Here is a 15,550-nt window from a genome sequence, read left to right as displayed (position 1 = left end):
GGAATTGTTGACAGCATTAGAATAGAAACTTCCTGAAAGCAGGGACTTTGTTTAGTTCCCAGCACGGTGAACAGTGCTGGGCACCCAGTTGCTTAGTATATGGAATTTGCTGAATGAATGAGCTAACACATGAATAAATGAATTTAGTGAGTCGGGGTCTTGACAGCTACCAGAAGACACATTCAGATTAGGAGAATTTGAGGAGAGTCTGTTTATAAAGGGATAAACGGTCGCATGTGGGCTGTAGGTGACCCATGAGGGTTGGTGTACAAACCCAGGCAGATGGAGAAGCACTGTCCCAACCCCCGGGCTGGAAGGGAAGCAAGGGGAGAGGTTCTTGGGACTGTGAGGGAACCTCTCCAGTCTCCCGCCGAATCTCTGCATGAGCCAGAGGCGAGGGCCAGATGCGGTCCACCAGGCTGCCCAGAGCACATCTGGTGCTTGCCACGAGCTCTGTGCGCCCGGAGCTACACAGGCATTGCATCAGACTCCACGGATAACCCCGTGAGACGAGCGGGACCATCCCCATTTTATGGTTGAGGAAACAATGAGATTAGTTGGGTAACTAGTAGAATAATTAGAATTTGTTATAATTAGTACGGTGCAGAGCTACGAGTCTAAGAAATGCCAACACATGTGTAGAGATTTAAGTCCAGGATGGGTCTCAGTGACTGTGGGCGGCAGCGTGGCCTAGTGGCTGAGAGCCTCGGAGTCCTCAGATGGACCGGGTTGAGGGTTAACTTACTTCTCTGGGCCTCATCTGTAAAATGGGATAATACTCGCCTTCAGGAATGTTTGTGAGGGTTATGAGGTAATGATTACAGATATTTCGTACCTGGTAGACGCCACTAAGTGGGAGGTGTTATCAAAAGAAAACTTCAACTCACATACGCTGTGGACATGTTAATAAGGCTTTGGAAATATGCCAGAATGCAAAGTGCTTGTTTTCTCTTGGGCAGAGGAGTATGGTTTTCATTTTTTGGATATTTTTCAGATTTTGACCATGAATACATATTACTCTGATGGGGAAACAAGTTCCTTCCTCTCTCCCTTCCTCCTTCCCTTCCCTTCCCTTTCCCTCTGTCCCTTCCTCCCTCCTTCCCCCTTCCTTCTCTTCCTTCCTCCCTCTTCCTTTCATCATTCTCTCCCTTCCCTCCCCCATCCCTTCCTCCCTCCCCCACTTCCCCCCTTTCCCCTTCCTTCCTCCCTTTCCCCTTCCTTCCTCCCCCTTCCCTCTGTCCCTTCCTCCCTCCCCCCCCCCAGTCCCTTCCTCCCTCCCTCTCTTCCTTTAATCTGGGACCTTTCAGTGCTCTTCTGCCTCAGTTTCCTGTGTTGGTCCCCAGCCCCCTGGCCTCATGTTCCAAGTGGCCAGCATGGCCAGTCCCTGCAACAGCAGAAGACCATGTTCCGCATCTGGAATTCAGTGACCTGATCCAGTCTGCCTGCACACACTGCCTCCTTCCTGGGGGCCTGGGGCGGGTGGGGAGAGGGCCTAAGGCAAAGATTTGGATCTTGAGATCTTTCCGACTTTGGTTCTAGTTTGGCATGTTTTCCAACCAGACTTCTCGGTGCTCAGCCTCCAGGAGCAGACATTCTGCTGCTAGACCCTCGGAGTCTGATTAGTTATATTCATATTTATAATAATCCTGTAAAATAGGTATAATCTGCATCTTACAGGTAAGAGAACTGAGGCACAAGGCAATTAAACAAATTTGGCCAAAATCATACATTTAGGGGCACCTGGGTGGCTCAGTGGGAAAAGCGTGGGACTCTTGATCTCGGGGTTGTCAGTGTGAGCCCCACCTTGGGTGTAGAGATTACTTTAAAAAAAAGAAAAAAGGAAAGAAAGCTTCAAAGGGTGCCTGGTTGGCTGCATTAGTAGAACAAACATCTCAGGGTGGTGAGTTCTAGCCCCACACGGGGCAGCGTGGAGCCTACTTAAAAATTAAAACCAAAACAAACCAAAAAAATGGTACATTTGGTAATTGGCAGAACCATGTGAACTTGAGTCCTTCTGCCTTGAAATCCTGCCCCTTCCTTTCTTTTCTCATACTTTGTTTTTTTTGGGGGACTGGGGGGACTCTGTTTTATTCTTTTTGGGGTCTTCAGATGTCACATTAGTTTCAGGTGTACAACATAGTGATTTGACAGCTCTGCATGCGGAATTATAGTCCATATTAGTTCAATACTGAATTACCATTATGGATTATAATTGAAAATGCGTAAGGCGGGAAGAACATTTTCACATGGTTACAGCCGTGCTGTCTGTATAAACCTGTATCTTAGGTTTTTTCCACGTAACATAATACGCGCCTTGTTCCGCGGTATTAGGAGTTCTTTGCAGACCTTCTTTCCGCAGCGTGCGCCACAGTCCCTCAGTTGGCTGTAGCATTTGCTTCCAACAATCCCCTATTGTTGAACCTTCCCATGGTTTCTAGTCTGTGGCCGTCCACAACGGTGCTGCAAAGAACATCTTTTTATTCAGAAAGGTTTTTCTGTTCGTCCTATTTCCTTAAGATAGTTTCTCAGAAGTGGAAATACTGGTTCAAAGGCCCTGAACATTTGAGGGCTCTGCCTCCATATTGCCAAAGAGTCCCCAAAGGGTGGCACCCATTCCCTCCTCCACCCCCCGCCCCGGGGAAGTGTCGAGAGGATTTGGAGGGCACATTCCCAGTCTAACGGCCTTGTGTTCTTTCCCCAAAGCCTCATAAAGAAGATGGCCCAGAGCGTGGTAGACGTCATGGAAGACGCCAAGGGGAAGGTTCCGGAGAACCTCCTGGCCAATGGAGGTAGGTCACTGGCGTGTTCTTACCCAGGCCTTTCTCAGGCACTTTTAGCCCATCGCTCACCCTGTCGAGGCTGCAGGGACGCGGCCCCGGGGAGCGTCTGAGGGGACATGTACACCCCGTTTTGAGCTCAGCAGCACCACGGGTTTGAACACCTGCCCCTTGGCCTGTGGATGGTCCTGCTGCGGCATTTCTGCATCTCTGGCGTTTTTACCCTGTAGAAACCTGAAGGGAGAATGGGGTCAGGGGGGTGGCAGGGTTGTTTGATCTGCCCGCCTTCTCTGTCAGCTTCTGCTCTGTCCCGCATGGAAAATTCCACCCGGTCCCCACCCCTATCCCCACCCCCACCCAGCCCAACCCATTTCTCCCTCTCCCCAGATGAGACTGGAAAATGCCTTCAGGGGCCGAGGAAAGCCTCAAACTTCAGTCTTAAGTGCCCCGCAAATACAGAGAGAGTGAGACGGCATGTGTTCGCACTGGGAATTTCTGTCTCTCCTGTGCTGCCGGAGAGCCCCCAGATTCCAGAGACATTCGGGTCCCTTCATTGTGTGCATACCATCCTGAGTGCGCTGAAAATGTGCAAGACACGAGCTGGGAGACTTTGGAAGCTTTAGAATTAGGTGTTTGAACTCCGCAGACGTCACGGACCTGTGACTCTGCACGTACAAATTCTGGGAATGAGAGCGTATATTCTGTATCGAATATTTCTGTTATTTGTTACGTATCGGTTCCGAATTTTTCCCTCCTGGGAACCATAAATGGCTTTTTTATTTGCTTGTTTAAATTGACAAATGGAAATGCTCATGCCCCCAGATCTGAACTCGGCTTCGTGTGTTCATGCGATATAATAACCCCCCTTATTACATTGCAGGTTTGAAGGAAAAAATGAAATATTTAAAGAGTAGGTTGTACGTTGTTTGCCGTGAGTGTGTTTGGCGTGATGCCCGCATGTCCCTGGGAAGGCGGACTGTCAGTCTGGTCATCGGGGTGTGGTGATCGGGTCACGGTGGATTTCTCCAGTAACAACCGGGTGCCTGGGTCACCATAGCCATATGACCTGTCACCTGTTCTGTTCCTTTTCCCTCTGTCTCGTGTCTGGCCTGCTTCCCCCACCAGCACTGCATGCCTCCGGGAGCGGGGTGACCCTCTGGCTCTGGAGTTCAAGGTGGACCTTCTGTATCTTTTGGCTTGTGGTCTGCTCCTTGCTTTGATGTCTGTCCTCAGCGCCCACTGTCTTGCCTGCTCTGGGAGTCTGGCTGTTTTGTGGACCCTGGCAGCTTAAATGTCAGGCTTAGGTTTGTGTGGCCCTGCTGGGGTCTGCTCACACAACGGCTCTTCTCCAATGAGCCTCGGGGGGAGGGGGCGTCCCTGTGCCTCAACAGGCCATTCCTGGCTAGAAGGAGCCATTTGCTTGGGGTTTTCTCCAACCTGCTCAGATTGGTGGAATGAACTCCAGCAAATCCTTGTAGGATGAACACGGGTCTTTACTGATTGGAACTTACCAAAATACCTTTCCAAATGCAATCTGTTGGTGATGCTGAAATTTCTTGCTGGAGCTAATAAATCAGTTAGTTAAATAAATCTAGGACTTTCAGGGTCCTAGACTGAGGAGCTGACTTAAGGTAGAGAGCTACTTTTCTACATAAAAACCTGGTCTTTAAGGCAGGGGGATCCGAGCTCACGTTAAAATAGCGATCAAGATGCTTGCTTCTACTCAAAATTCACATTACTTAAAACTAGATGTCATCATGCCACCATCTCCATCCCCAGTGCAGATGGCTGCTCCCCTAAAGGCCGGCTGCCTCTCATCTCGGGAGGAGGAAATTCAGCTTTATTTGTCTATGCGATACGCTTCATTATCTCCAGGCCTCCTGTGAATCAGGTCCCCATGACTTCCGAGACTAGAGCTTCCAAGGCTTGTTCTGTAACCAGCCCTGTGCAAACAGAGGTCAAGGGCTGCGGCAGCCGATGACTCTTGACATTCGCAATGTGCGTTAGCATAATAAAGGCTCTGAAAAGGACTGCAGTCCAGAGACCTGGTCAGACTGAAGTCCGCTCAGGCTTTCCTGCTAGGATTTCGATTGCGAGATCTTGTTCTTTTTCTTCTGCAGAGCACCCGCGTAACTAGTGAACTAGCGATTGACAGAATTATCCGGAGGGCTCTGTGTTGCCCGCCTCCCCCCATAGGCGGGATTTAGTCCCTCTCCTCCAGGGCAATGCCTCAGGGACAGCTAGCAGCAGCAGCGGCCAGGTCCTGGGCCTTGGCGGGTCACGTCTTTGGGCCCCGGTGGTCTCCCGTCAGCGGACTTCATCCTTCACAGGCTTTTTGCTTTGCTCAGGCGCCTTTTGTGTTCGCTTGTTCTTTGCTCCCAACTGAGCTTTGAGTCCGGAAGTAAGGCTGTAGATGCTTTGGATGGTAGCAGAAGCTGGCCAAACACACTGCTGTCTGCAGCAGGCCCTAGAACGTGTGCAGAAGTCGCCAACACCCGGAGACGCGTCTGGCTGATGGAGGACGGGCCGCAGCCCGGGTGTGCGCACAGGTCCCCGGGCCTGCTGCCTGCCGGGAAGGCCTCGTGGTGGTTCTCACGTGAGGTCACCGTCGCTCAAGAGCAGCCGCCTGTGTATCGCATGTCTTGATTCTGAGTGAGCCTGCCCAGGCCATGGTCTGACCTCACGGGCCATCTGTCCAAGCCCCCGATGGCTCCCTTGGAGGCCGGGCCTCTCTGACTTCAGCCGGGGGAGGGGAGGGGAGGCCTGTTCTTTCCCGGGTAGGCAGACAGAAGGCTGCAGGGCTGGAAGGACAGGCAGGCCCAAGGGGGCGGCTTGCTGCTTTCTAAGACGGAGGACCGTCCTCAGACCATGTTGTCACCGAAAGTGATGGGTGCGGACGGGGCAGTGCTGCCCTTGGATACGTGACCTAGGGCGAGGGTCAGGGTCAGGAGCTGGTACTCGTGACACGAGAGGGGAGGCACGGGAGGAGGGGGTCACAGTCGCACACCAGAGATCTCAAGAGGCTTCTGTGCTGGGTGCCGGGCCCGCAGGGTGCTTGTTCTCCCAGAGCACCTGACCCGGGGGACAGCCCTGTAGTCCCGCACGTGCTGTGATGCCAGAGGAGCCTGGGGGGCCCCCGCAAGGAGATGGGCAGAGTCTGCAGGGATTACAGGAGCCCTTCAAGAGGAAAGGGCCAACTCATTCTCTCTGATCTGAATGCCACAGAGACCTTAGCGTCTGTGACAGTGCATGGGGACGAGCTCAGTGTGCAGCGTGTCTCTTCCAAGCCACCCACGTCGTGCAAGTTAGTACAATCACCAGGATTATTAGGGAGATTCTTCTATGAGATGCTTGCTCTGTGCTGGGCACTGTGACAGGCTCTGGGGACACAGAAACAGCCATCTGCCCTCAAGGAGCCTGAAAGTGCAAAGAGAATCGGGAATCAGGCAGCGTCAGAGTTCGGAAACAGGCGAGCGTCCAGGGCAGCAGTGGGATGGACGGTCAGCAGGCTTTTGGGAGGTGGCCCTTGTCCTGATGTTGAAGGACAAAAGCAGCAGTGAGAGAGAGTACGGGGTGGGAGGCGGCTTGGCTTGGGGGTGGTGTGCCCACGGGGTGCCGTAAGTAGCAGAGCTGGGAGGAGGACGGGCACAGATCCCAGAGCATCTGGCCAGCATCTCCTGCCTGGGGCCAGCCTGGGGTGGCAATGGGCCATGGCTCCGGCCTGTCAGCACGCGGCCCACGGCGGGGCTCCGTGAGTGGGATCAGTGGCCACAGGAGGAGTCTTCTTCCACCTTCCGGTTCTGCGTCTGACTGCACCCCGTCCCGCCTTATCCAGACATTCGTTCTGTTCCTCCCTGGCCCGTGTGCTTCTACAGTCTTCCCCTGCAGGGGGTGAGGATGCAAAAATCCATATTAAGACCCAACTTATACCCAGATCTGTATTAGCTCGAGGTGCTGACTGGGGGGCTGACACAACAGACACTGATCTCCCACAGTTATGGAGGCTGGAAGTTCAAGGTCAAGGTGCCAGCAGGCTGGTTCCTTTGCTGTGTCCTCTCATGGGCCTTTCCTTGGAGGAGCACACGGGGAGGGAGGGAGGGAGGGAGGGAGGGAGCTCCCTGGTGTCTGTCCTTACAAGGACGCTCATCCTCGGGGATCAGCCCCGCCCCCCCTTGGCGCCTCTTGTCCGTTCCAGCCCCGTTGGAACCTGAGAGACATCTAAGTGCGTAAGCCAGACTGTCAGCACGTGGTTCTTGTTCAGAGATGGGCCACCGTGCACACTGCAGAGTAGCCGTGACCGAGCGTGGGTGGGCAGGGAAGGAGTGAGGTGCTCCATGTCCTCCACGGTCACCCACAGTCACCGTCTCCTCTTACGGTGGACGTTAGTGGGTGATTACCGCGTGCCGGTCCCGCCTCTAGAATGGAGATGATGATAGTACTTAATAGGGTTGAAAGGTGAGTGCAGTAATTCCCGGGTCCTGGCCAGGGGGAGCAATCAGTGTCACCTCCCTGGTTGGTTGTAAGGCCCTGCACACATCTGTGCATGCCCACCTCTGCCCACAGGCCGTTTCCCCCCTCTGAGCCCATTTCATTTCCATCTGCGTCCTGGGGACTCGTCTGCCCTCATATCCGACTCCAGCTTGCCCGAGCTGAGCTCCTCCCCTCTCTCCTCTGCCCCGTCCCGTCCTGCCGCCACCGTGGCTGCCCAAATTAGTGAGTGTCCTCTCCCTCTTCCCACTCACCCGACCTGAAAATCCCCGAGTGCCCTGGGCCTCTTTCGTGGGCCATTGTCCTGTTGAGCCTGCCCTTCCTTTTCTGCTTCCAGAGCTTTGGCCCCTCTCAGCAGCTCCTTTTCTCTCTCACTCCCCCATTGGGAGCTTCTCTCCTGCAAAGCCCCCATTGGCCCCAGAGAAATCTCAGTGCGTGACTGTCCTTGGCTGGCTACACAGCTGCTGTCCTCACCTGCTTCGTGACCTTCTCAGCCCTGCTATTGGAGTTGGAGCGATGAGTGGCCAATTGCTGGCAGATAATAGTGGGGGTGGGGTGGGGTTCCATAGGTGCTTTGAGTGTCTTTATCACCCCAGGAGAAAGAGCAGACACAGCCTTCCATGGCCCTGCCCTGGCCCTCCTGTTCCACTGGGTTGTCCCAGAGATTCCTAGGCTCCCACGCAGGATGTCGTGCAGGTGTCCTCAGCTCACACCCAGCGCCATGTGGCAAGCTCCTGTCACCTCCAGCCCCTGTGTGAAGCCCTCCTTGCCCTCCCTGGGAGTCAGGCGCTGGCTCGCCCACCCTTCCCACCCAGCCACGCTTCTGCTGCCGCTCACCGTGGTGTGAGGTTTGCCTGGTTGTCTCCCTAGGAGACTGAGCACCTTGGCATCCAGGGGCTGTGGTCTCTTCCCCCCTTCGTGGTAGCAAGCTGGCGCTCAGTGGACGCGCAACCCCCAGTGCCCTTGATCTGCGCAAGGTCACGCTGGGAAGGGCAGGCGTGCGCAAGTCCTGGCGTGAGAATCCAGTACAGGAAGGCTGGTCTCGCTCGGGTTCACGGGATTCTGGGGGTGACGCCAGCTTCGCGTGCACTGACCCGACTCAGTCCAGGGAGTGAGGGGCAGGTGTAAGCAGCAGCTGGCTGCTGGGGGCACTCTGTGATTGTGCACAGAGCTGATGTGAAGAGTGGGCGCTCGAGGTGTGTGGCCTGCTTTCCCACCCATTTCTCAGGTAAGGCGACTGAGGTGCAGAGGGGTCAGTTACTGACATGCTTGAAGCCCAGGGTCCTGAATCGGCCCAGGGTCACTTGTGTGGCTTGTCGGACCTCAACTGCAGAGCTCCTTCCTCTTCCCGCAGCAGATTAGGGAACCAGAAACATCCCAAGGGCTGCGGGTTTAGATTTGTTTTGGAGAAAGTAAGGGGAAAAGGGAAGTTTGTTGAGAAAGGCCTGATTTGGTCTACTCACTATAGACTTGCACGTAAAGGACGTAAACTGAAAGATGCCCTTCCTCACCAGGTGGTAAAATCCACAGTCACAGACTCTGATATGTCGCCAAGGTTTACAATGCCTCTGCCGCCTTTTTTTTTTTTTTTTAAGATGTATTTATTTGAGAGAGAGCACGAGTGGGGGGAGGAGCAGAGGAGAGGGAGAGAGAGAATCTCAAGCAGACTCCCGCTGAGCATAGAGCCCAGTGGGGGGCCCGGTCCCAGGACCCCGAGATCACGACCCATGCAGAAATCAGGACGCTCAACTGACTGAGCCCCCCGGGCGCCCCTAAAATGCCTTCTTTAGCCTGGCCTTCAGAATATCTCCCGATTTTGCCTCTACCTTGTGGGAAAGTAGGACCCCCCAAAGGCAGATCTCCGGGCAGCCGTCTGAGAGCGTTCGGGGCCCAGTGTGCACTGGTTGCAGTGGCCCTGTGGCTGGTGGTGGGTTTTTCGGAGGGGCTTTGGGCGCTGCTGACGGTCCTGACCGAAGGCCAGCCAGCTGGCTCAGTACTGCACTCCCGGGGGCAGTGTGTGCTTTCCCAGAGCCCCGACTCTCCTCGTTTCTCTGATCGCTTCCTTGGTTTCAGTGGATGCTTGGCTCGGGGTTTGGCAACCTTGGTCTCTTGAGATGCGGAGTCCCGCTGACTTGTTGACATGTGTTTCTTCCAGTTGACCTAACATCCTTTGTGACCCACTTTGAATGGGACATGGCGAAATACCCCGCCAAGCAGCCGCTGGTGAGCGTGGTGGACACGCTAGCAAAGGTGAGAGGAGGGCCTTCTCTCGGGGGAGAAGCTTCTGTGACCAGCGGCATCTGACCACCTGAGGTCGAGCTACGCGGCATTGGGGCCCTGGCGGTGGTGCCAAGGGGGACCTTCTGGGAGGCCCGAGTCAGGAGGCTGGGTGGGGTCCCCTTCCCATCTGCGTCCTGCCAGCCCTGACCAGGCCCGGTGCCTTTCTGAGGTGTGGCCTTCCATGCCCTGGGCAAGGCCAGAGACTTTGCGTTTCAAGGCGGGCGCCTGCCCTCCCTCCACCTCTTCTGGTCCTGTTACCTGCCAGGTGGTGGCATCCATAGGCAACTCCCCTGACGTGCCCGGCCCAGGCCCTGGTGCCCCTTCTGTGCATTCCCTCCACCTCATTACTTGCTGAAAGGTGCTGATGGAGCAGCTCAGCCCCATCCTGACCTACTGACGAGAGCCTCATACCCCCGCCACGTCCCAGAGTGCTTGTCTGCTTGACAAGAACTGTCTGCTTCCGGGGAGAATACGGCTCAGGAGCCCTAAGTCCTGGGAGGTGTTTACGGAAGGCATCACCGGGGGTCCCGCTCCTGCTCTGAGGAGCCTGTGACAGTAGTGAGGCCAGTAAGGGGCACCTGGGTGGCACGGTCATTTGAGCCTCCGACTCTTGGTTTTGGCTCAGGTGATGATCTCGGGGTTGTGGGATCGAGCCCCAGGTCAGGCTCTGTGCTCAATGGGGAGTCTGCTTGGGACTCTCTCTCTCTTCCTGCACCCCCCCCACAAATAAATGAATAAGTCTTAAAAAAAAAAAAGCGAGGCCAGTAAGTACTGCACCCCACAATTCCACCATCTCAGTAAGCAGTGGCCTCCAGCTTTCACTTCATAAATAAAAGCACTGTGGCACCAGTCTCTGGGGATGTTGTGGGTGTCTCGTGGCCTTGTTGACTCCTGTGTGTCTCACTGAGGGTGAGCGCTAATGGCTTATGACCGCCTGTCCCCCTCCCTCCACCATATACTGAGCCCCTCATAGGCCGTGTCTCCTCCTGGCCCGGGTGGCTGGGAGAGTCTCAGGCAGGCCAGGAACAAAGCCTGCCTGTTGTCTCCTCAGACCACAGAGCCAGCCAGGTGTGCCTGGGCGGGTCAGGTGCAGGAGGTGGGCCCCTGGGACCCATCCGAGTGCAGCCCTGTGTGCTCCCCACAGCAGGCTGGTGACCGGCCCCCGTGTCTCTGGGAACTCGGGTGGGGCCAGAAGGCTCTGGAACTGCTTACGCCACAGAGGTCCCAGCCCCTCCTGGGACAATTGGGCAGTGATTCTGGAAAGCCCTCTGAGGAGGGCCTGCCCAGCGCACCTGTGCCAGGTGTGGCTTCCCGGAGGTACTGTGCGCTTCTGCCACCAACCTAGAGGCGCGCCGTAGCTGGTGGCCCTGCGTTGCTCTCTGAGGCCGGGCTGAGCCGGGCAGGGCGGTCAGGCCGTGCTCGGAGTCCACTCGGGACGGTGCTCACTGGCATGGCTGTCCCAGGATGCCGGCTAGCGGTGAGGACCCTGAGACACATCAGGGTGTCAGCTGAGAGGGGAGCAGAGCAGTTGTAGAGGACAGAACTTGGCTTCTCTAGTCCGGGGACCCAGAGAGTGACTTTGGCAGGAAAGCAGGGAGGGGGCAGAGGGCACTGATGTTGACAGCACTCCCTGTGTGCCCAGAACCACGCTGGGCTCTTGCTTCCCACGTCACCCCCGAGAGGTAGGATCCCCTTCCCACGTCACCCCCGTGAGATAGGATCCCCTTCCCACGTCACCCCCGTGAGGTAGGATCCCCTTCCCATGTCACCCCCGTGAGGTAGGATCCCCTTGCTCTGATCTCAGATGAGGAAGCTGGCTGAGAGGTTAAGTGGCTTGCTCTGGGACCTGGGATGGGAAAGCAGGTCTTGGTTGGGCTGTGTGTGTGTGTGTGTGTGTGTGAGAGAGAGAGAGAGAGAGAGAGAGAGAGACAAGGCTTGCCAAGGAAGCCCGGGGCCAGCTCCACTGCAGGGAACCAGCGCTTTGGGGCTCTGAGTATTGGCCCCCTGAGGTGGTCCTGCACGAGGACCCTGTGTGTGATGCCCTGAGCTCTGGTTCAGGTCTGTTCCTCCCCTGGGAGGTCCTTCACGGGAAGAGCCTTGGGGACACACAAGTCGCTGTGCCACTGGGCGTCGAGTAGCCCTTGCCGGGTGTCGGAGCAGGTCTCCCAGCCTGGAGGAGCCCGGTGCTGACGTGGTCCGGGCCAGGCCCCCAGATCCCCCCGACAGCTGGGAACTGAGCCCACCTGCGTCCCTTAAAGAGGCTCAAGGGTGGGGAGGGCTTCGCCCCCTCCCAGCCCTGCATGTGGCAGCGTGACCTGTCACCTGGCCAGGGACCCAGCTCACCGCAGTGTCAGTCTCCACGGCCGGGTCACGCTGCAGGTTCAGAAAAGCCCCCAGACCCCCTGGTGTGACATTCAAAGGGTTTATTGGACAGCGCCCACACGTGCAGCCAAGGGTGGGGGTTCCACGCCACCCCCTTGGGGCTCTGGCGCCTGGTGTCTCCACCACCGGAAGCATCTCCGGGTTCTGCGGGGCAGGTGCACGGGGTTCTCGGGGCTTCGGCCAACCCCACACCTCAGAGCGCAGCTGAACGCACGCCCTCAGCACTGTCTGTGCCGGCCGCCCCCCGGGGGTCACGGAGATGGGGGTCCTGGCCCCCTGGAGGAGCTCCGTCTGGGGCAGGTGGGCCTCGCCTTGCTCATGGCCTGCTCGGCAGATGCCGGGAGCTTCCGGAATTCCGTGGCACTGAGCTCAGAGAGGGCCGGCCCCGACGTCAGTTCTCAGGCGGGCCGAGTGGGAACCGGTTCCGAAGCCCTGGTTCCTTTCCCCATCCGCTGGTTTCCAAACACCCCTCTGCGGGTTTTCACTGGCTTGTGGTAAAACGAGCAAAGGAAGGAAGATGTAGGATTTTTTTGTTTGATTTTTTTTTCCTTTAAAAAGTAATTGTGTGTGTGTGTGTGTGTGTGTGTGTGTATAAAATATAATTTTAAAAATCAAGACTGTGGATTGTACCTGAGTCAGTTTCTTGGTTTTGATCGAGTACTGTTGTTATGTAAGATGGGTACATGGGATCTCTCTGTCCTATTTTTAAAAACGTTTTATTTGTTCATTTTTTTTTTTTTTTACAAAAGTAGTCTCTACACCAAACGTGGGGCTTGAACCGACAACCGTGAGAGCAAGAGCCTCATGCCCCTCCAACTGAGCCAGTGGGGCATCCCCTTGTGTCCTCTTCTGTAATTTCCCATGAAATCTGTCATCATTTCAAAGGAAAAGATTTTTTAAAATTGTAAAAAAAAAATTATAAATCTTATTTTAAAAGTTAAACGTCTCAAGATACAAGGATAAAAACGTGAAAGGTTCCTGTGACAGGACCCGCCCTGTGCCCCACCGCATCTAAGCGTGTGGGAATCTCCTGCGAGCGTCTGGAAGGCCGTGCCGTGTCCTGTAACGTGGGGCGCCCTTCTTTGTTGAACCAGTTCTGTAATGATGGACTCCACTGTCCACGTGTAAGCCCTGGGGGGCGGGGGCTGGTCGGGGGCAGCTGCTGTGTTTTGAGGGCTTCTGGTGAGTTAGGCCCTGGTGGGCGTTTGCCTTTCTCTGTTTCGAGCCCTTGGGGAGGACGTTATCCCCCTGGCCGCGCAGATGGGGCCTCTGAGGCCAGGCAGCCCGAGAGCAGGGGAGCTTAGCCGTGGGCCCGGGCTCGTCCTGTTTGCATGATATGTCTGCCCGCCCAGGCCTGCTGCACGTCAGGGTCCAGGACGCCCTTCCTGAATCTCTTTAGTGTCAGACCGGTGACCTGCGTCCAAGCTGAAAGGAGCCTTTCTACCTACTTACCAGTTCCTGTGGGAAGGGGCCATGGGGCGCCGCTGAGCCTGGGACCGGGTACTGGTGGGGTCGAGCCGCCCTGGGCCCCCCTAGAAGCCAGGATGGGGTCATCCTGGGCTGGCCTGGCAGTGCGGGAAGGGCTTGCACTCAAATCACCTCCCTGAGTGATCCTGGAACAGCCGTGCCGGTCTCGGGCCTCGGTATATGCAAGGTGGGGATGGGAATCTTCCCTGCGCCCCACAGGCCGCTGTAGGCCCAGTGCCGGCATGTGTGTGAGAGCAGTGGGGAGAGGAATGTGAGCGTCCCCCAGCTGGGCAGCGTTCCTTGTTTATTCCACAGGGCGCTATGAACAGTTCATGGCCATTTTGAAAAGTCTGATCACCTCTTTTGCTTTTCCAAATAGCAACTGGCACAAATTGAGACTGACCTGAAATCCCGAACAGCTGCCTACAACACTCTGAAGACAAACCTGGAGAACCTGGAGAAGAAATCCATGTGAGTGTCCGAGTTTCTGCACTGCCAGAGCCAGGCTGTGAGGGAGCCGGGCTGGGGTGGGGGCCGGGCCGGGGCAGGAGCTGGGCCGGGGCAGGAGCTGGGCTGGGACTGGAGCCGGGCTGGGGTGGGGGCCGGGCTGGGGCAGAAGGGTGCCTTTCAGGTTACTGGGTGAGCCAGGGTCTGTGCCTGGGTCAGAGAGAGAGAGCGCGTGAGCCAGGCAGGCAGCCGGCCAGGCAGATGCCCAGGCACTCGTGCCTCTCTGGGAGCTGCGTGCTGGGAGGGGAGGCCTTGGGGTACATGACCTGGGGGAAAGGCCCGAGCAGAGGTGATGGCACCCCCCTGCCTGGGCCCAGAGAGGGAGACCATGCTGTCCCTCACCCCCTTCCCTCCCTCTCCCAACCAGGTCACTGAGAACACCTGAGGTGGGCCCCAAGACCTTTCCCCCAAGGAAGCTTTACAGAGGACCCTCCCCGCATAGGCAGGGGGGGCCTAACTGGCAGAGCCTGGCCCTTTGTGAGGGCCCCGCAGGGCAGTGAGTTGTGCAGCCCAGAGAAGAGCAACCTCAGGGACTCTGGTGCCTTCTCCACTCGACTGAAGGCCTCCACGTGAGAGAGACAGAGCAGACTGCGTGGCCCAGCAGACACCAGTCACCAGGGTGGCGGGAGGTGTCCAGAGAAAAGCGGAGACCTGGTGTCATGATGGCAGCAGCTCTCTTGTAAGGTAGTGAGTGCCTTGTTATCGGAGGCATGTCAGGAAAGGCCGGAGGAGCTCCTGCCGGGGAGTCTGCAAGGTGCTCCTGAGTAGGGCTGAGCTGCATGGAGGATCCTGCCAGTCTCCCCAGATTCTGGGTCTGATTCTGTTGGCAGTTGTCTGAAGATCCGCCAAAGAAGGGCAGGGGTGCCCAGGGGAGTTCAGAACCAGCCGAGTAGCTCACCCTCCCCTCTCCGCCTCTCCCTTCGCGTGGGCACCACGCCAGCAGTCGTGTGATAGAAACGTAGAGTACGTGAGTGGAGACTTTAAAACCAAAAAGGGAAAGACTCGCTTCAACTAGAAGTGGTCATTACTGGTGGCGTGACTTTGCATCCGAACTAAATGGGCATCACCCAACTGCCGCCGCGTCCTTGGCCCTACAGAGGAGTGAGATGGGAGAAGGGCAGGACGCGCCCTAAATGGTGACCTTGGCTTAGATCCATCATGGCATTGACCATTTGTTGCCTGCTGGGCCATCTGCTTGTCACACCACCGACTTGTGGACTCCTCGAGCATCATTTAGGACTTGGGCAGACGTGTGGTCCAGGCTCCGGAGTCAGCTGGTGAAGAAGCTCATTGGCTGATTCGCCGCAGCGCGGGTCTGTTGAGAGCGCTTGCTGAGTGAAGGAGGGGAGGGGGAGGGGGAAGCTCTGCCGGCCTCCTCTGCCCGTAGTTATTCTTTTGATAAACAGGTATTAAGCACCTACTATACTCTCAGGCTTTATGCCAGGCCCTAAAGATAACAAAGCAGAAGAAAATGTAATTTCTGCCCTTGGAGAGCTCACAGTGACTCGCTCAGCAAGTATCTACGGAAAATCTGCTTTGAGCTGGGAGTTTAGCATGAACGAGACAGATGAGACCTGACAGTGGAACGGTAACGTGTAGGGGTCTCATGCCCTGTGCCTTTGGAGAGGGTCCTAAGGGACTTAGCAGTG

General features: G+C 56.3%; 1 protein-coding gene across 1 annotated transcript in view; it reads left to right on the top strand.

The window, feature by feature from the left end:
* The window catches only part of ATP6V1C2 (ATPase H+ transporting V1 subunit C2), a 51,402-nt gene that overhangs the window by 23,631 nt on the left and 12,221 nt on the right, over positions 1 to 15,550 (top strand). The window contains exons 4-6 of the mRNA XM_040622798.1: positions 2,704 to 2,789; positions 9,421 to 9,515; positions 13,774 to 13,865. Of these exons, the coding sequence (XP_040478732.1) occupies positions 2,704 to 2,789; positions 9,421 to 9,515; positions 13,774 to 13,865 (273 nt within the window). The remainder of the gene's footprint in view (positions 1 to 2,703; positions 2,790 to 9,420; positions 9,516 to 13,773; positions 13,866 to 15,550) is intronic.

This window comes from Ursus maritimus, unplaced genomic scaffold, assembly GCF_017311325.1.
Source record: "Ursus maritimus isolate PB19 unplaced genomic scaffold, ASM1731132v1 scaffold_6, whole genome shotgun sequence".
Lineage (NCBI taxonomy): Eukaryota > Metazoa > Chordata > Mammalia > Carnivora > Ursidae > Ursus > Ursus maritimus.
This window is presented reverse-complemented; position numbering and strand designations above follow the sequence as displayed.